The 22,625-nt window shown below is 37.0% G+C and overlaps 1 protein-coding gene across 1 annotated transcript in view; it reads right to left on the minus strand.

The window, feature by feature from the left end:
* Positions 1–21,901, minus strand: part of kcnk12 (potassium channel, subfamily K, member 12) — a gene marked incomplete at both ends in the record, with an annotated part of 36,945 nt that extends 15,044 nt beyond the window's left edge. Inside the window, one exon of the mRNA XM_081351628.1 lies at positions 21,580–21,901. Coding sequence (XP_081207754.1) covers positions 21,580–21,901 — 322 coding nt within the window. The remainder of the gene's footprint in view (positions 1–21,579) is intronic.
* Positions 21,902–22,625: the final 724 nt, after the last annotated feature.

Raw genomic sequence — 22,625 nt, forward strand, 5'->3', positions numbered from 1 at the left:
TTTCGTTTTGTCGCCGTCAATGGCGTCATATCCGCGTTGTCCCTGGTTTCCGCTCGTGCTGCCATGGCAACCAGAGCTATGAACCAGAGTCGTCTGATAGTAACCAAAGCGACTGACGCGGACAACTTTGTAGTTCGCAATGTCTATCTGCACGCTGTTGTTGTTTCGTTCAAACATTATGGACCATGGCAAGCAGACTTTGGATAAAAAAGGAGAACTAAAACGAGAATCAATATCAGCGCGGTGTTTTCGAGATGCCGAGAGCTCCCATAGACAGTAACGTATATAAACGAGAGCTCCGAGACTTCGACCGCTCCTACATGTACTTTATTAAACAGGTGAGCACATTTACATAAAACTAATCAATGTTTTATAGTTCAACAATGATAAAATGTCAGAATATGATCTGTATGTTATTCTAATGTTGATCTAGTTTACTGCTAGTCTCATACAGACAGACTAACACATACATTTCAACACATTCAAATGCAGTTTAGTGTGCTAGTGTAATGTTAGACCAGGTGAAACAGCGCTGCGTTACCTCACAAGTATAATTTGTCTAATAAACTGACCTGTGAGTAGTAATTCTGCGTGTAGTTTGGTAGAATGAAATGTCCGTATTCCTTTTATATCCGCGGGACTCGCGTCGCGTGTGGAGCTGATAGCTGTCTCTTAGCAATCCCGAACTGCTTCATATCACAGTCATGATGAAAGCATTGATGTATTCAGTCATCCATAAACATTATTAGATCGGTCGGCTTGACGTTGATGACAAGATCCATAATTCTTAGCAAATGTTGCGTCATCAATCTACGCCTTTGTTATTGTAAATAGGTTAGCGACCCCTAGTGGCGAAAAATGCCATACTGTACGTTTAAGAAATGAAGATGCTGCATTAAAAAAGACACTCCGACTGCATTTGAACAAATACTGAACGATTCAAAAACTGTCAAAAGAGTGAGATAAACAGCAGAATCCAATATGCATTGGTCACCATGTTGTGAAAGTTGACTGTAATTTTTTTTATTTATTATTATTATTAATTTATATGCACTGTTGCTGGAAAACAACTATAACGCCCGTTTCACACATACTCTGGCTGTTTCTCAATTCCAAGAACGCAGAGAACGGACTTGTGTTCTCGTGGAGACCGGTCTTGCCAAGCTTCCTTGGAAGAACGAACTCGGAACCGGCCGCAATGACTTCTGGGACACCAGGCGAGTACTAGCTCAAGTCTGCATTCGATGCATCTTCGGTATCAAGAACACATCCGGGTTCTTTCATGCGTCCTCTGTACTTGCGTTCTTGAGAATTGGATCTGAACTTCGACGGTTAATAATGACGTAAAACGAGAACACAAGGACGCAAGATCGCTGAAGAACGCATATTGAGAAACACCCTCTTTTTGCAGTGCGCATGTGGTGCAGGAGCAGCACTCGCTATAGTGCTTTCACATATGCTGCGTTTGCACTGCGTAACTGATCCACGGCTGGACCACAAACACATAGGCCTACTCACTATTTTTATTTCAAATCCAGAAGTTATGCAGCAACTTTTATTACAAAAAAAAAGTTTTGTCAGCATTGCGATTCTCGTTGTCCATATACACTCTTTAATGGACATTTGTTTGTTTAAACACAATTTAAACAACGTAGGCCTATTATTCCATGCATTACTTCTATTAAGTTGCTCAAGCAAGTGATCAAATATTTAACCATGTACTTATATCAAAATCGCAAACATTTTAAATTAAAACTTAAAATTGACAAAAACAGCCGACTCTCATGCCTTTTCTTTTGCATTTAAATATTTTATACAATAAATCTTGCATGTCACAAATAACTTGTTTCTCCACCTCCACGAATGAGATGAGTGTTGTTCATTATTTCACCTTGTTGAGGTAAATTGTAGTTTTCTTTGCTTTACCTCGGTCTTAAAGTAAAAAGATGACTGTGAAAAATAGTAGTATTTAATTAAATAGGCTACATTTATAGTGAGATTACTACATTTTATTTAATTATCTATGGTGAAATTATACATTTTCATGTCAATCTGTGTTCATTTTGACCACGAACCATTCGCTGTCACTTTAATTCGGCGTTTGCAGCACAGCGGAAATAAACTCGTTGCGGAAACGATCGCTGAAAATCTGGAATCTGAGGGTGCAAAAAAATCGAAACATTGAGAAAATCTCCTTTAAAGTTGTTCATTTATGTTCGCGATTGTGCTGCATTCACTCACAAAAATAAATGTTTTATATATTAACGGTAAGAAATGTACAAAATATCTTCATGGAACATGATCTTTACTTAATATCCTAATGATTTTTGGCATAAAAGAAAAATTTATCATTTTGACCCATATTATGTACTGTTGGCTATTACCACAAATACACCCGTGCGAATCGTGACTGGTTTTGTGATCCAGGGTCACATTTAGTCTTATCCCCATCATTCTCATGGCGGCACAAGAAAAGAAGATCTCACTGGAATGACTGCGGAAAAGGAGGAAAGACTGACACTGCGGGTTTCCATCAGTGACGACTGCAACAACAGCTCAGCAAACATCCAAATCAACCAATTCCAGCTCTGCGTCCACATTCACTAAAGCTGAACAGATGGAGATGCTTCTCCTGCATTAGATATTTCCCTGTTAGTGGCCATCGGGCCTGAACACAGTCTGGTTTGTTCGAGTGTCTTTCAGTATTTAATTTTACACACAATATACAGAGGCGAGCTCAACGTCTCAGTCGTTCCTTCTATTGATTTATTGTGGAGAAACTGAGCAGCGCTGCCTCTCTCTCTGCTTTTATTTCCTTATCGACTCAGACTTGTTTTGCCACAGACACTTTAAAGCTGTTTGTGCAGTTCACTGTCAGAGGATTACTCAGGTCTATGACATATTTATAGATATCATGGAGGAAAGGCTGGCTGAGACAGTGTATCTCAGCTGTAGAAGTGAAGTTATAAATCCCTGGAAAGGGATAACAAAACAGAATTGTGATTTAGGACTTTTTACAAAAAGATCCAGATCGTCTTGTATGATGCACAAATATAGTAGGCCATGCAGGTATTTTATGCAGAGGAATAGTAAAAGTTACTTTTTATGCTTTAATTATTCTTTTTGAAATCTTATTTCCCGTAAAATATATTAAACTTCTTGAAATAAAATACGATTTTCTGAGAAATTTACGGTCAGGAAAAGTTTAGATTAAAAAATGTATTCAGCAAGGATGCATTAAATTGATCGAAAGTGACTGTAAAGACATTTATAAATAAATGCTGTTCCTGAACATTTCAGCACGACTTTTTTCAACATTGATAATAATCAGAAATGTTTCTTGAGCAGCAAATCATCATATTAAAATCATGTGACACTGGAGACTGGATGCTGAAAATTCAGCTTTGATCACAGGAATAAATTACATTTCACAATTTATTCAAATAGAAAACAGTTATTTTATATTGTAATATTATATATATATATATTATTATATTTTATTGCATTTTTCATTGCAATCTCTATTACAATAATATTTCACAATATTACTGCTTTTACTGTATTTTTTAACTAATAAATGGAGCCTTGGTGAACATAAGAGACTTCTTTCAAAAACTTAAAATAAAAAAACTTTTTAACGATAGTGTATTTCTGTAACTAGATGAGAGGGGAAAAAATATAACACATAATACTTGTATTAAAGATACAATACAATCGTAATATTTCATGAAGTTTTGCATGAATCTTGTTTAATGTGTTTTGTTTTTGTTGATATTTTAACTAGAAAACAAGACAAAAATACTAATTATGAATATGATTTTTTGCACTTCATGTCAGTATGTTACAGTATTCCTCAACTCTAATGAAAAGAAGATCCAAATCACAGTGTCTCTAGTGGCTTTTTAGAAGAAAAAAACATACAAGATACATACTTAACAAAACACATGCTGGTTTTTTTACTATGAGAGTTTCTCAATAAATTTCTCTCTGCTTTTTGTCCCAGCGCTACGAGTGGGATGTTAAAAAACAAGGAATGCCTCGGAGACCTGGAGCTCTGCACAAATGTATTTTGTGAGAGAAATCCATTCTTGTCTGCTTGGCATTTTATATACAAGAAACGCTGTTCAAAACAAATACAGCATCACTTTCCCCGAGCAAACACACCTGCCCCTCTGGGTGTTTTCTAAAGGCTGAACAAAAGCACTTATATCTGCATAAAATCTTTTATATGACTCAATGAGCACAGCATACAAAACACATCATGCGTTAGAGAGCCAATTACAGTCATTCATACTCTGATAGCGCTCACGACACGCTCCGAGAATCCTGCTCTCTCCCAGTAGGAGTGGAGAGCACTCGATCTACGACGCTGTTCATAAATTAAGAGGAGGCGGAGATATTTTGCAGACGTAAGCACAGAGACATGGTTGAGTTAACGTGAAAGTGAAACAGAGAGAGGGAGAGCCGGGAAAAGGTCAAAGCTAATGGCTAACACCACACATATAGTTCTTGCATTTAAGAAAATCGTGTCTATCCATCACCAGTTAATTCGTAATATAGATAACCACTGACCCTTTCAGACGATGTCATGGGGGTGCATTTGACTTTCAGAAATGTTCTTAGGACATCTTAAGCTTATCCTGGCGGAGAATCTCCCACTAGGACAAGAAGAGGGGACCAAACACATTTATCTGATAAATAATAGAGAATAATAGAAAAGCATGCACTGTAAGCACTAATAAGTTGGCAGAACTCAAAAAACTAGACGTCAAATTTTGTTAATTGCAACTTAATTGAAATCATTATTAAGCTGACTCGTGCATTTTGATTGGATTAACATCATATTAACTCAGATCTGATTTGAAGCTTGTGGCATATAAACACACCTTTATTTAGACTTCATGTAAACACTACGTTCAGATTCATGATTTCATTCTGACTGAAATGAAAGTCCATATAAATGTAGTCCATCCTCAATCTAACCAAAAGCTCTACACTGTTCAGTTCACCAAAATGAAGACCTGCAAACCTGCAGCATATAAGAGAAACCCCTATAAATCCCAACATCAGAAGATTAAACACCAACACGTCTTTCCCTTTATTAATCATGTGCAAAAGTACTCAAAATACATTTCATTTCAACATTTATTCTCCTTACGCAATCCAACAGAAAGCATGCGGGGAACTAGAAATTTGCTGCAACTCATTCAGTTTATGTTCAGCTTAATATAATCATTTATTGAGTTCACTTAACTTTTTTCTGTTAAGTACAATGAACTTGCAGTGATATTTGAGGGAAATTAAGTCCTTTCATTTGGTTAATTTCACTGTTTGTCTATTTGAATTCGAATACTGCTCGAACAATTCGAATGATCTTAAAATAAAAGAGGAATAATATCTAAAATATCTAAGAGATTTAATGGCATTAACCTCACAAACTTGAGCAAATCTAAGGACTAACGCTTTTTTAAATGTGCTTATACACTGTAAAAAAGGTTGTAAATATTATAAAAAGATTACTGGTGAGAAAATACTATTTTAGTCTTTCTACTTCAAAATTTCATTTCATTTAATTCATTGTGTTACTGGTCATTTCCTTGTAAAAAAAAAAAAAAAAAACCTTTTTTTTTTTTTTTTTTAAATAAGTGTAATATAATACCTTTTAAATACAGTTTAGTTTCCCTGGACAAAAACCTGTAAAAGTGAAAAAAACAAAACAACAACAACATAAATTCCGCTTTCCAGTTTTGTTTGCAATTAGCATCAGATTAGCACAGGCCAGTAACTGGGCTGTGACGGCCCGTGTGTCTGCCAGCTGAGACTAACTTTGCTCACACTAGATGCAAAAGCTCTTTGATTCTGTGAAGCACACACATCTAAATTTACACCGACACATGGGAGGGAACACCATGTCCAATATATGAAGAATAATGCTGATGCACTGCAGAGTTCTCAAGCTGAATCTCCTGACAGTTTTCAATTTGATGAAAAGATGCTAAAAGTTTCAATAATGCTCAGAAGTGCAGGATCTGCAAAGCTCCTGAGCGCTTCAGTAATGACCCTGTACTGTATACAGAAACAGGGCAAGTGCAGCCATACTGAGCTCTTACCACCAATTCAATCAAGGATTCATTTTTAACAGGAAAATCCACTTAGGTGAATATTGCAAAAACAAGCCATCCTCCAGCGTACACACACACACACACACACACACACACACACACACACACACACACACACACACACACACACAACAATAAGCTTTAGCCAGTTTTAGCAGTTATAGACTATAAAGACAGTCATCAAGGCACTAAACCTCAGTATAATTGTCTTACACACAAACATACACATATATATATAACCTATACAAGCAGGACGATCCAATAAAATATGCTTAATTATCAAAGGTACAGTATCTTATCTTATATTATCTTATCACATCAAATGCCAGTGACTCTTAACCTTTCAATAAAAATGTCTTAATTCTTGAATGAACGAAACAACATCTTGTGTAATCAGTTCTTTCAGAAGCAAAACAATGGAAGAATCGTTCATGTACAGTCAGGGCCGGATTAACCATTAGGGCAACTGGGCACTTGCCCAGGGGCCCATGACATCTAGGGGGCCCTGACAGGTAGGAAATACACAGAAATTTAATAAAGTTATCAAACTCTTTACGATCTTCTTCACTGCATAAAGTGCATCTACGCGGGTTCACGCGACTTTCCTCCCTCCCCGCTGAACGCCAGCGATTACTAATTCGTGAAATGCACTCCCGCTGGTTGAGCGCGGTAAAGTTCGTTTCAGTTTCGATATTAGCCGGACATTTGTTCTATAGGGTCGGTAGTCTAACAAAGATATCAATAGCAAGATTAGTTTTAACATTATGTGACCATTGTATATCGACATGATGAAATATTCGTTCAAAATCATTCGTGCATTAATGCTGCATAATTATACCTGAGAATGCTTTGACGCGTTTCCACAGCGCACGATGCTTAAGGGAACGTCTGCCAATTCCACCAACTGCGTTAAACGTAGTCTATAATTTGTATTATTTAAAATTACTTTTAACATTTAAAAACAGACGTTTTCAAATCCCAAAGCTTGCAGAAAGTTCCTAATGTCAATACTGACTTTACAACTATTCAGCTTTCCTGGTAGCCTTGAGTGAATTAACTTGTCTAAGAAAATGATTCATAAGACGTATAAATATCAGTTGAGCCTATGTTTATTTTCGTCACTGACACAGACGAAAATGAAAAGACTATCAGTCAAAGTTCAGCTTTAGGAGAGGTAGAAATAGGCCAGTATAAGAATACTGAGAGAATAAGAAATATGAAGATGAGGAGAGAGCAGACAAATAATCTAATGACAAGGTTTTAAAGCTAGCCTATTTCTTATATTTTTTTGGCCTTCAAAAGTCCTAAATTGCACATATGTAGGTCAGAGAAATCCAAATTTTCTCGGGGGAGCATGCCCCCAAACCCCCCTAACTACGTGGGGCCTTGAGTCTTGTTGCCCAGGGCACAGGAAATTGTTAATCCGGCCCTGTGTACAGTATGATAAGGTTGACATCATATAATTTGTTAGGGTTAGTTACATATAATCCATTCCAGTTGTCTTTTTTTAATTTAATTTTTTTAGATTGAACAATATATTCTAAATCCAAAAGGGACAAAAAAAGCACCACACTAAAAAAAAGTCCATATGATGTGAAAAAAGTCCATATGATGTGTTTGTTTCTCACACAAAACTTTATAGTCATACGGACTGATACTTTTATAGTGCTTTCTTGTCCTTTTTGCAGGTTGACAGCTCTTTTTTACTTTGTCATTTATTGTGCTGCTCTTTCTTATTCATCATTCAGAATTTCACCTTTTGTGCTCTAAAAAATAACTCTTTGAATGAACATAAAAAAATCATGGAAAGGATTTCCACATGATTAACTTGCTTTATTTCAGCATTATGCAATTCTGTTATTCCAATTTAATGTACTTACGTTGGGTCAACTTAATTTATTAAGGTTGATTCAACTTATTTACTATGGTTGGGCACAGCTTAATTTAATAGTGTCAGCCCAACTAATTTGCAATGTTTTGGACCAACTAATTGACTCAATTTGCATTCAACTTAATTAAGTATAGTTGAATCCAACTTATTTTACAGTAGTACAATTACACTATAGTAAACTTGATCCAATCTATGCAATTTAGGTTAGCCTAACAAAAGTGCTTATTGCTGAAAGACATGATTTAATTACATTAATTCAAAGAATAGCTTTTGAGATTTCAAAATTAATGTTGTTCACTTAAATTAAAACTACTTTGCGAAAGAGGTTTAATACATGTATAATGTATACTGAGTGCCCACAGCCCTAAGCTAAACACAGTCGCCACTCTTCTGCATAATGGTAACCACAAAATTCAAAAACATTACAGAAAGTCCTCTCTAAGTTTCTAACATAACTGAATATTAAACACTAACATTAACTAACAACATCTTTCCATTTACAGAAAAACACATAAAATAACACTTTAATCCCTAAATTTACCCTCCTAATGCAGTCCCTTGCAAAGCATGCTGGGAACTACAGATCCACTGCCCAGTTAGTTGTCAACAAAAATGATTCATGTAGTTTTCACGCAAATTAATTAAGTAAACTTCAGTTTGAAATATATTAGGTTGATTGAACACAATTAAATTAAGTTGTGACAAAATATTAAACAATCGTGTTACTTTAGCTTATTTTAATTCATTAAATTTAACAAGAGGCAAAAATTATTTTTTTGAGTGAAGAAAGAAAGTTAAAGAGTAACTCTTGCCAAAATGCAATCTAGGGTCGTTTTGTGAATCTACCCGAGGCAAACTTTGGTTTAAAAGCATAATTAGAATGGTAACAGCACTTTTATGTTTGACCGTATTTTTGTTTTCGGTCAAATTGCCTCTTGAATGGGAGTGCTAAGAAGGCTTGACACAACATGAAACTTTGCTGGAAGTCTCACCAGGGGCTCTTCACATGAACTCCAGCATTGAGAACATTGTTTGTGTACACAGAGTTTACTAAAAAGAAAGATTTTGAACAACTCACTGTAGCTGTTGTTGTTTCCGTCCGCCGGCATTTTGACAGTCAAAAATAGTCGATCTCCAAATGCAACGTAACAGGGAGGAGAGTAAAGATGGAAAGCTCCTAAAGCTGTGTTGTTTTGTCGTTAGTGAAAATCAAGATTGACCTTGTATTTGAAAAAGGCTCCTCATATAAGAAGCAATACTAAAATTCAGAGTCAGTTCATTCGCATTCGGAGATCGACTATTTTTGACTGACAAAATGCCGGTGAACACAGCCACAGTGAACGATTTCACCTCATCCCTACCTCTAAACCTAACCTTATAGCTATAACTCATCCCTAAAATCAGAGGGAAATAAGAGGTGAATAACACTGATGTAGAAGCACTGAACCCTGGTTATAAGCCTAAACTTGGCATAACCTGTAAACTTATCCCTCAAATCTGATTGGTTGATTGGAATGTTGTTCTAAGATCCACAAAGATGTTGATCCAGGAACATTACCAAAGCATCCCTACACCTACAGTAACCCTATACCGGACTTTATTCCCATTATTAGGCGCTTTATTCCCACTTTACCTCTCCAAGCTGAAATGTGATGGGGAAAAGGGAGAAGAAGGAGTTTGGAAAAAGGAGGATTAGGACTTCTTTTATAATTTCATCCAGCTCAATCAGACATCGGTGTGTGAGTTGGTGTAAACAGCCTCTTGGCTTATTTGCTTTTTGTGTAAATATTCACTCCATTACTTTTTTTTGGGTGAACTCTCCCTTTAATGTTGTATTACTACGAATATTAGTTCTGTGTGAAAGTGCATCTCTTCTGACCTTTCTGATCAAACCAGTATGCTGGATACTGATGAGATTTCAGCTTCTGCCTTCTTCTGAACAGTAATAATTCAGGCAAAAAGCATGAGGAGTGGAGAGGGACGTTTATGAGGCGATGTTTTGATCTGTGGGTAATGCTGTGACAGCAACAAATCTGTGGTTTTACTTTAAGCAATTGGTGTTGTCTACAGAGCATACTGTATATGCTGTGTGTGATTTATTCTCTGTTGAGCGGGAATCAGATGGGAACACTCTGCATTGAGATTTATTTACAGCCTTGGTGTGTTTGCCAGGCCGGATCACGCACATGGATCAAGACAGAAAGGATGCAGGGCAGAGATAAATGCACAAATGGGACAGGCATTTGTTCCTGACTCTGATTTGTCACCGCGTGGGTGTTTGTGTTTGTCTGTGTGCACATGCATGTATACAAAAGATGTAAGGCTACAAAATGCAAAGATTGGAAAGAATATCAGTTTTGAACCAGTTGTCAGTTCAGCATTTACATTAAGCGCTTACAGGATAAAAGATGGCAAAAAAATGTTTTAGTGAAACACACATTTCTGAGTGAAACTGCTTCTCAAACAGGAAAAAATGTTGGGCCGGACTTCATTTAGTCCATCAGGAATTGATTGGATGGTTTGCTATTGGTGGATCTCATGTGAGTGACAGGTTGCCCCGCCCTCACGCCAGTAAACACATCACAGAGATGTTGTTGTCGGGAGGGGAAATTATTTTAATCAAAGATTATGAGGGCATATGAATTATAAAAAAAAATTATGATGTGCACGGATAAATCATTTATACTAAATAAAACAATATTCCATAAAAAAGTATTCCAATATTCCAATGTCCATTTTGATTTTATTGTGACTTATACTGTGATTGTGTCCATATACTCTCAGCCACTGTAATGGAATATATCACATATCCTGCATGATAGACAGTTTTAAAAGGCTAAATTAACTTTACAAGCATTAACATAAACAAACATAAAACATTGTACCGGTGGTGAAAGCCACGCAACAGTCACATGACCTACATTTATGCCGCTTGTGTTCTTTTGTAAGGTCATGAATCAGATTGAGTTAAATTAAATTACTGCTCAGAGTGACTAAAATGCATCATAATAAATGCTAAGAAAATCTCCAGTATTTCCAGAAAATTACATAAGAATTCCCATGTCTTCATTTATTATAATATAAAGGTCACCCCAAAAAACGTCATTTTTACCCAAAGATCAAACACACACACACATATATATATATATATATATATATATATATATATATATATATATATATTGACACTTTGACACTTCTTTAATCATGTTCTGTCTCATTAAATCTCGTTCAGTATCTGTCTTGAGGACACACTGGTGAGAACAGCACACTCGCCTTTTATGTGGATCCACGCCCTCTTCCATTTTTAACTTTGACATTTTCCAGCCCTCTGTTTTTACAGAGCGACCCAGGAGATCAGAGAGAGAGAGAGAGAGAGAGAGAGAGAGAGAGAGAGAGAGAGAGAGAGAGAGAGAGAGAGAGAGAGAGAGAGAGAGAGAGAGAGAGAGAGAGAGAGAGAGAGAGAGAGAGAGAGAGAGAGAGAGAGAGAGAGAGAGAGAGAGAGAGAGAGAGGGGTACTACTCTCTGCTCCAGGTTTTCTGATGATAAGCAGAACTATAAATCTCTGCTATACTCAGAGCAGAATATACTACCATACTACTAGTAGTATATTTTTCAGCCTGCAGCATGTTTATTATGCACAATATCCACATTTTCTGTGCTTGGAATACTTGGATGACAATTGCCAAAAAGTGCCACATACAACAGAGCAAACTGAGAGCAAACTGAGAGGAAGGCTGAATTACACAATGGCAATGTGACGAATAGAGCGCTACAGGGATGCCGTATTTTTGTAGGCCGCCCCGGAAGTGTTTGTTGTTGATTTTTTCAGATTATTGCAGAAAATAAGGCCTGTGACCAACAAAAGTTTCTTATACATTTTGTTCATCAAAATAATCTCCACAAATGAACACAACTTTTATGAATTTTACAGGCTAAATACAATCGGCAGAAGTAAAAAGCTAAACATAGGATATAAACAAACTACAGCACCGTCACATGACTTTAACATCGCCACCTTTAACCTTCATTTAAAATCTACAAGTTGGAAAGTTTGAATAGTTTGCAAGACTGCGATTATAAACCCAGGTAATAGTGGGTAATAGTGCTTAGATGAGTTTATCTGTTCAGAGTAATGACGTTTAAAGGGGTCATGACATGGATTTTATTTAAATGTTTCTTGAGGTTCACTTATAATGTTAATAAAGTTTTTTGCACAAAAAAACAAATATGTATGTTATTTTCAATCTTCTTTCCTACCATCTGTCTGAAATGGCCCGCTTTCAAGGCGTTGCTCCTTTAAAGCTTGTCAGTAAACAGCCAGTTATGATTGGCTAACGTCATCGCATATGAAACAGTATCAAAGCCCACTCACTCTCCTTTACACTGTGCCTCGTTCACAAAACAAAATGCTCCGAACAAACATATAATCCTCCGACTCGATCCGGGACGCCATTCAAATAAACCATCCACTTGTTTCCGACACTGGGATCCTTCTGAAATCTGTACGGAGAGGCAAACCAGCTGTTTAAACTGGACGTGTCAAAGTGAACTTTCCTTTACTCTTCCATTTGTCCTGTTGTCAACAGACTCATGTGTGTGAAGTACGTCAGAAACTGAACACACATCTGTATACTGTATCTGTGTAGACAGCGTCAGTGATTATAATGGCTTTTATTTGCTTTTGATGCAACGTGACACTTGCATCCAATCAACCGTTAAGCGAATGAACACCAGTGGGCGGGGCCTATGGTGCGATGATGTATGTAAGTCCTATGCAAATGTACCCGTGTGACATCACAGATCCCACAATATCCAAACCAGCCGTTTTTGGAGCTTGATTAAATAAATGTTTTGTTTATAATGAGGAGGACTATGAAGCTATGAAACTGGCAGGATGTTTTAATGGTACAAAGACCTCTTATACATCAACAGATCAAGACAAATCTGATTTCTCATGTCATGACCCTTTTAATGTCCCTGACAACCACTGTAGTCCCATTTAGTCATTTGTCAACCTCCCAGAAATTTTTTTTTTTTTTCTCTAAACTCATTTCTGGGTTCCTGCAGCACTGTTACCTCAAGCAATAACAACTGTGATTTAAAAAATAAATAATATTTTCATTATTTGATCAGACTGCCAAATGTGAAGATGTTTTTACACAAAATTGGATTAAAAAATAGCATTAAATTTAAAATGACAACAGGATGTGCTGTAACAACAGTGTAACAAAATACTGATTTAAAAGGTTCATCCTCGTGCATTTCTTACAGTTTCCTATATAGGTGAATCTCCCAAAACATTTCCAGGTCACATTTTACCTCAAAATCAAAAGAAGAAAATTAGCAATTATTATTAGTAATAGAAATATTGAGCCTATTTCAGGACCAATGATACTTATGATACTTAGGTCCATTTCAACCCAAATTTTCATTAATGAAATCATGCAGAAATTTTACTTTTGAGTTTTTTTTACAGATTTTCATTACTGTAACAAGATGATTTTTAATTTATGATTTTTTTGTGCATTGCAGTAATGAGAATAGGAGATGTAAATGTGCTTAATTGTCATAAAAACACAGACTTAATTTTCTTTATGTAAAAATAAATAAATAATAATTTCTATCTTTTTGAGTTCGGTTGTAAAATACGACCCAGACATGTTCTTAACATCTTACAGTATACAGTAAGCAGAACACTACTACTATCGCTGCTGTTTCCAGCATTGCACTCTCTGTATTATATAAAGATAGCCTGGTAACCACATTTCCCCTTCTAAACGAAACATGCTTTTCATTAACCAAGATGATGTTTTAATGCATAATGATGGCGAATCAATGTATCATAAGTCCCTTTTTCATAAGTGAAGTCCATCAGTGCAAACAGTGTGTGATTGAATACAATGAAATCAATAAGAGGGACCGGGAAGAGAGGGAATCATTCCTCTGCATTAGCGGAGCAGGTTATATTGATAGATGAGTGTGAGGAAAAAGAGAACATCGCTGAGGAGACAATGATGCATGATCCAATCAAAGCGTGGTGTAACCGGAGCCAACTGCACTGATTACTACGCCAGGAGAGAAGACACGAGAGAGAGGGATGGAGAAAAACGGAGAGCTGCAACGGGAATCCCCCAGGTTTACACGTCAAACAGCGTTAAAGGAGAAATTCACCCCCAAAAAGAAAACATACGGTCTTGCTAACACAATCAAAACAATTATATTTAGGCCTAAATCTAAGATTTAAATATTTGAATTGCAGATCAAATTTCCACCCGTTTGCATTGCAGTCTCAAAATAAATAATAAACTTAATTTGACGCATATTTGTCAGTCATACCTAAATGAAATCATGTTTTAAATTAGCAAAGTTCAAAAACATATGCATTAAGGTGTACTAGCTAGTTTATTGTTGCATTATCAAATCATCACCAAGATGAGCATTTTAATAATTTTGAGTGAATGTGTCAGTTCAAGTGCAATTCAGTATTTGCGTGCTGTCTAAAACATGGCTTTCTGGGATGTGTGTGCACACAAAACTTCTCACAAAGCGAGTACCAAATTGAGTTCTCTTTCATATCTTCTTGCGCTTGAATATTTAAATCGGCAAGAGTTAAAAACACGTGTATAAACTTTGGTGAAGATGCAGCACTGGCCTCATCGGGACAGTGACAGTTACAGATGCACCAGTCCGTATTGTCCAGTGCTGCTATATTTTAGACAGGTTTCATTTTGTTTTAGGAAGTATTTAATTATTTTAGCCAAAGAAAAACATTGGAAAAATTATGCAACAGACATTATTCAAATCAGTGCCTTCATGCAGTTAAAGGTGCTCTAAGCGATGTCACGTGTTTTTCAGGCCGAAACATTTTTTGTCACATCCAGCAAACATCTCCTCACTATCCGCTCGCTGCCTGTCTCCTGAACACACTGTAAAAAAACGCGGTCTCTGTAGACAGCCCAGGCTCCACAAACGGCAACAAAAACAAACTGGCCCAGCCTGGACCATGAAACATAACAAACAGTGTTCCAGCCAATAACCGACAAGAATGATTTGGGGGTGGGGGATGGGGGGTTAGTGCGTGTGCACATGAAGGGGGGTGTGGGGAGTGGAGGAGAGAGAAGCATGAAGACGGAAGTTAGCTAGAGGAGAGATGTCCTAGACAACGACAACGACTAACGTTAAAAATGTATATTCTTGAGAATTTTGATATGGCCGACACACGACCAAAGAGACGAAAGAGGGAAAAGGAGAAGGAACGCGCGAAGTCCGCCAGAAGGGCTTCCAATCCACCATTCAGGAGGCTCTGGTTTTGCTGGACAGGGTAAATCCAGTTTGGTTTTTCTAAATGGTTCATGGCTGTTTCAGGAAGCACGGAAGGGAGGGAGAGGGGACGGGATGAGGAGGAGGGAGGGTCGAGCTAGCCTCCGTTTTGTTTGACAATACTTCGAACGTCAACAAGAAGTGACGTCACCCAGCATCGCTTAGAGCGCCTTTAAGTAATAAAAACCATCGGCATTGGCCTTTTTCATAGGCGATATGCTGATGATTTTAAAATGATTAAAAAAAATCGGCCGATAAATATTGGTGCATCTCTACACATATATACTTACAAGGCAACAATATCAAGTAAAACCAGACAAGAAGGGATGATATCCATCCTAAACCCTCATGTAACACAGAAGAAGGATCTGCTTGTGGGACTCCCAGGTGTGTCTTCTCCAGAGAGTCTGTGGAAATCAGTCTCTGTTCAGACAGGCGTGTAATAGGCTACTGTACGTATCTGATCATCTTCCTCCAACCAAACCCAATAGATCATCACACGGGTCAAAAGAAGGAGATGGCCAGATCCAGGCTCATTTAAAACTGCTTCGTCAACTCGTTTTGAGCTTGCCTTTTGACTTTTATATAACTGTTAGAGTCTGATAAAATGTTCCAACAGTCAAACACTAGTGTCATAGTTTTATATCAGACCAAAAACTGTTCATTTAGTTCCCACTGGGAATACAATTCACAAATGAGATCTTCCTTATTCCTTATATCTCAATTGCTCTCATGGCAGTAAGATTAAGTGGAGAGCTTCAGCAATGGCGGAGACTCGGATGTTTGAGAAAATAATTTCAGAAGAGAAAAGTTTCAGATCTCAAATTGCCAAGATACCAAAAGTCTGCAATCAAATATCAAAAATCTCACTATGAACTCACACAATTCTCATTAAATTCTGCCAAGAACAAATGATCTGAGCTGCTATCCACATCAATTTATAGCTTACACTCATACGTTATTGTAGCAATCAACACACTTCTGTGTTATTTTAGGAAAAAAAACATCTAAGATAAAGATGCATAAATGAAACATACTAATTGAGAACTCCATTCTGTCTATTCTGCAATAGAAGTCTCCTAGACGAGCCAGCAAAGCCAATATGTACACTGCACACACACACTGCAGTCGCCTCCACACACTGATAATTCATCATTCAGACAGTCATCTAAAACATTAAACTGTAATATTTCTTTGCAATAAACAACAATACAAATCACCTAACTCGTTTGTGTCTACTTTTATTTCTCCTAAGGAATTGTAAAAGAAACAAATGTAATACTTGTATGAAACCACTTCTAACCCTTTCATTCTCATGCTGTTCTCAAAATAAAGCACGATAAACATCTTACTGGGGTCCAGGTCCAGTGTAAAAATGGAAAAAGATAAAAATAGGATTAAACTAAATTAAAAAAAAAAATTTTTAGATTAAAATAAATAAAAATAATAAATAACATTTTTTTACAGTCACAATGAAATCAAAATAGCTTTTTCATATCATTGCAGTATTTATGATAAAAAAAATATCTGTGCACATAATTCTTTTTTAATTCATGTGACTACATTTTTTAAATCAAAAACAATAACTTCCCCTCCCCTCGCAACAACATCTCTTTAATGGCGTGAGGGCGGAGCAACCTGTCACTCAAATGAGATCCACCAATAGCAAACCACAACCATCTAAGCATCCAATCAATTCCCCAAAGACGAAATCAAGTCCGTCCTACATTTGTTGTGGTTCCAGAAGCCAGAAACAGAAATAGTACAGATAAAAACATCTAACAGTACAGGGAAAAAAAGTGTATAATGTAATATAATACAGCAAAAAAAATACTATTAAAAATATGTGTTAAATATGATTTGGAAAATATTTTCACATTTATATAATATACATTTTTCAGTGTATAAACTGGCATAAAATTAAAGGAAAATGTATATATTTTAGGATGGGGGTCACTTGCACAAGGATATTGATATTTATTGTGTCTGTGCACAATAATCTGGAAGACCTCTAAACTCTATACTAGACTACACATGACATCTAACTATCCAGCTCTGCATTTGAAAGCTGTCTCCTTAATGAAATAAATGACAAAGTGAACAAAAACAGGCAAGTAAGGTTAAAAATTTTTAAACAGTGTTTCTATTAATAGTATGAGACCTGTTCATGCGTTCTGGGCAGTAATGAAGCTCTCCTGTCTCGCTGACATGAGTGATGAGTGATGGTTGTAGCCTGCAGAAACGTCTCCAGAGCTCTGCATCACACACAACTGACAGCATGTTACTAACCGGCTGTCTTACACAACGTTTCCTCTCACCCTGAGATGAAGCTGCTCTAATACTTCAATTTTGCATGAAGACCAAAATATGTCTGCTTACAACCACGAACAGAAATAGAATAAATAGGTCAAATCAAGCACTGTGACTTTCATTCTGTCTAAATTTAATTATGCATCCTAAAACTTTTGTCAATCAACATACATCTTGTTTTTTTTTTTTGGTGGTGCACATAAGTTATACAAATTTTCAATGTAAGTACATTTATGCTTTATGGTCACTACCGTTTAAAAGTTTGGGGTCAGTAAGATGTTTTTTTTTTTTTTAAGAAATACAGTGTATATATATATATATGTGTGTGTGTGTGTGTGTGTGTGTGTGTATTCCACAAGGAAATATTAATAAAAAAAAATCTAAAATGTATCAAAGATTCCACAAAAATATGAAGCAGCACAACTTTTTTAACACTGATAATAATCATAAATGTTTCTTGAGCATCAAATCATCATATTAGAATGATTTCTGAAGGATCATGTGACACTGAAGACTGGAGTAATGATGCTGAAAATTCAATAAATTACATTTTTAAACATTCACATAGAAAACAATTGTAATAATATTTCACAATACTGTTTTTTGTTCATCAAATAAATGCAGTTTTGATGTTCAAAAACATGAAAAACTCTTACCGACCCCAAACCTTTGAATGGTTGTTGATATAATATAATAAAAAAGTCAAATTTACTCAGTTCAATTACACCGTACCAGTTCCTTAAGAGCACTGAATGCCTTTATTAACTTCCTTGGTTACACTTTATTTCGATATTCCACTTCAGATTACTTCTAACTATAAGTAACTTTGCAACTACATGTCAACTAGCAGTCATTAGAGTATTAGTAGACTGTTAGGTTCGGATCAGTATAAGTTGATGTACTTGCAAAGTTACTTATAGTCAGTAGAATGTCTAAAGTGGACCACCGAAATAAAGTGTTACCAATTCCTTTAACATGTTGGGATACACTTTATTTTAAGGTGACAGTTGTATTGTACTTACTCAAATAAGTACTAAAAGCTTGTTGAGCTTTGGCTAATAAACTCACCTGAACACAACTGTGTATGTTTGCTTGCACAAACACCAGTGTAAAGAGTTTGTTGCACACTGTACGGCACAACTTTTTTTCCAACAAACAGAATGATAAATAATTACTTAAAAATTCAGATTATCATTATTGTTTGAGGAATAATTGATTGAATCAATGATGCATCTGTGAATAAATATTTTTTCCCCATTATGATGTCTCAGTCTGATTGTGACTCACTGTGTGTGAAATGGCAGAGAGTTTCGCTTAGACGAGGAAGAAGTGTTCGAGAAAAACCTCATAATGACAAAGCCCGAGCACCTCTCATTCACGGGCTTTGAAGCTCTTCTGGAGGCGGGAGGGGGATATAGAGACTTCACGCCGAGATTAAAGGAAGACGGAGACGTATCAGTGCACAAAACACACATTCATTTAAGCTTAGTTGGTAAATAAAGCAGAATTACACTTATTGCTTTTTAGTAGTCCTGTAGAGCCAGACCTTTCCCTGCCAGCATGTAACTCGACAAACCACATTCGCTCTGCTTTACATTTCGTTTAGAGGCCGGTTAATATGATAATGCTCTACAAAAAAAAGTTACAAACTGTGAAGACTTTTTGATAAGAATTTCTACACATTCAAAAACTAAACGATATAGTTCTGCTGGTGTTCACCAAGCTTACTTTCAGCCAAGTGTCTATGAGAATCTTTTTGATGCAACAAACCTCCAAACTTTGATAAATCCAATGATTAGTTGTTCATTTTATCAACATGGTCCCTAAAACCATCCAATCAGACTTGAACTCCCAAACGTATAACCTACATTCTGCCTTAAGAACAAATGGTGCAACCAAGTTAAGTACAGAGTTAGATACAAACTAGCTAGTGGTTACTAAGCCTCAATTGTGGACTTTACGTTCCAATTTATGTAAGAACATACAAATGGCTTGTGCAACCCGACCCGAACCCTTGCGGTTTTGAGCCTGAAACAGAACGGCACCCATTCGCTTCAGTTTTCATCTGCGAAGGCGACCACTGAGCGTCATGCAAGCGTACGGTGACGGTCCTGCTGAATACATTACTCTGAGTTGAAAGAACTACAAAGTGCAAGGCTATTGATTATTCACTGCCGATGGAAAGTGTAAAACAGGAGCCAAGGGCTGTAGGAAGCAAATACACAATAACCAGGGGGTTGCCTCGAAGGGGTACTTGCTCTTTAGTGACCTATAACTGGGTAAATGTTATCCAGGACATGTGGGCATCAGCACATTTGGTTTTTGGGACATGAGCCCCACAGCAAACTGCAAGCCTGAGGGTTTGTCCTGAATGCAGAAGTCCAGCAGGGAGTTGGCTCGGCCGCCTGGTGCCCGAGAGAAAGAGTCAACACTAGAGGGTGTTTATTGCTCTTCAGAAGACTTCTGCTGGGGAAATGCCAATGGAAAAGTGAAGTCTCTGCAGAGAGCGAGGAAATGTTGTCTTGGCAAGGCAAAAGGGCGCTGTGAGATTCAATGAAAGGTCATGGGGTCAAGCAAGGAGCCAGAGGCTGTTGCTGCCAAATACAAATAGCACTTGCTGACTGTACTATTTTCCATTTATGTGTCCTGTTGTTCTATTCTAGGTATACAGTGTTAAGGTCCATCCGTTCACACCAAGGATGATAACTATAATGATAAAGATAAAAATCATTCCAAATGCAATAGAGTCCACAACTTTAACGATAACGACACAGAGGAGCGATATCATTGGAATCACTTTAAAAAAAATAAACAAAAATCCCAGCTGATGAGTGATAAAAACATTGACAGCCAATCAGAATCCATCCTGCTCGAGCATTAAGATTGCATTTGATATCAGTCTTTGGGGAAAATATGCTTTTAAAACAGTAAAAATGTGACGAAAATAACAATTGCACTAGTTCACCACTAGTTTATGGTTCACCCCAAAAATAAAATATCTTTTATCCTTCCTCACGCTTTCTTTTATGACTTACTTTCCTCAGTGGAACACAGGAGAATGTTCTCACATGTCATTTCCATACAATGAAAGTGGACGGTGATTTATACCAACAAGGGAAAAAACAAAAGCATCATAAACGTAGTCCTTATGATTCGTCACACGATAGTTTTAAGCAAGTTAAAGACTGAAAAACATTATTTATTTAAAATATTACCCTAGTTTAGCCACAGCTCTCACATTTAATTTATACATTTGCATATTCAAATTTGACCCATTAAGACCTTATAAATAATCTAAATAATATAAATAAAGTCTGTATATGTGCTAGGCACTATTGAGATTTGAGATCTATGGCAGCAAATAAGCCCATGTCCTGATCAACTTCCACTTTATTTTGGTGGTCCCTTTAACACATTCTGTTAAATATGAGTAACATTGCACATGCATGTCTACTAACTCGCATTAGTAGACTGGCAGGGTTAGGGTTAGAATAAGTTGACATGTACTTGCAAAGTTACTTATATCTGTTTGGGAGCATCACAATAAAGAGTTAGATAATACTCTAATGACTGCTAGTCGACATGTAGTTCCAAAGTTACTTATAATTAGTAGAATGTCTAAAGTGGACTTAAATACTTACTCAAATAATTACTAAAAGCTTGTTGAGCCGTTGGCTAATAAACTTACCTTAAGACAATTGTGTGCATATAATAAGCAGTTACGAAGACTTGCAAAGTTACTTATAGTCGACAGAATGTTCAAAAGGGACAATCAAAATAGTGTTACCAAAAGCCATATGAATTAGGAACAACATTAGCAGACATTTAATTGAGCGTATCTTTTAAGAAAAGCACTGAAATCGTTTTTCTAATAGCCCAAGAAGATTAATTATTAAGAATAATTAAAGAAAATCATGCATTTTGGTGACTTACCTATAGTGGACACCACTGTCCCAACAAAATAAAACGCCCCTGTAAAATCCCATCTGGGTCGAAGAGCATCGACCCGAGCTCCAGCAGCAATCGCAACCTCGTACTCTTTCAGGAAGGAGCTCAGATCCTGCAAACTGATATTGAACGTGTCACTGAAGTTCAGGAGGGTCCGGTTCCAGCGCCCGTGCGCCCGCAGCTCGGACGGCCTCTCGATGGCGGAGAACACCGCAGCGCCACACAGCAAATACACGATGATGAGCAACGCGAGCAGCAGAAAGCGCCCATTGTCTTCGTTAATGTGAAGGGAGCGGCAGCCCTGCATCATCCAGATCTCAGCACCACCGGCGCGGTGGACAGCGACCAATGCAATGACATGGATCCACTACACCTGCTTCTTGAGGACACTCCGAGACCTCCTAACATTACGTTAATGATATGTATCAAACACTTCAGATAAGTTTTAGATAAGAGAAAGCTTTCATTTAAGACGCTTACCAGCTTCATTTATCCATTTGCCATTTTCAGTGACATGAATCCTCTAGCGCTGCTGCTGCCTCTGTTGCTTTTGGACACTCCGCTCTTCTAAAGATATTTATATCAAACAAGAAAGATAAGTCTTGGAAAAGAGAGAAAATTAACTTTCCAAGTTCATACTCTTTATTTTGCTTTCTTCTGTTTAAGAAACGCATGGTGCTATCAATTATGAATTGTAGGCTATTTATAAATAATGTTGCATTCTAAATAACCTGCCCGAATCCTTCAAAGGATACATTTCCATCAGATACACACCACTTGTGGATCCGCTTTAGCAGATATAGTTTGTTAAATAACTAGACTCACCCTCGCGCTCATTAAAGTAGTTCTACATCCATCTCCGTCTCCATCCCATGGATTGCTTATCCACATAAATCCACCTTTAAACTGTTCAGTTGCAGGCTAAAATCCCCAGCCGATGAAATTCCCAGACTCCTGGTTGTGTTTTATTGCAGGGATGCAGCAGCAGTGTGTTCTCCTGCTTTTCCATGTTGCGGATGAAGCATCCAGCG

This window comes from Scardinius erythrophthalmus (genome assembly GCF_964197995.2).
Source record: "Scardinius erythrophthalmus genome assembly, chromosome: 21".
Taxonomy (NCBI): Eukaryota; Metazoa; Chordata; class Actinopteri; order Cypriniformes; family Leuciscidae; genus Scardinius; species Scardinius erythrophthalmus.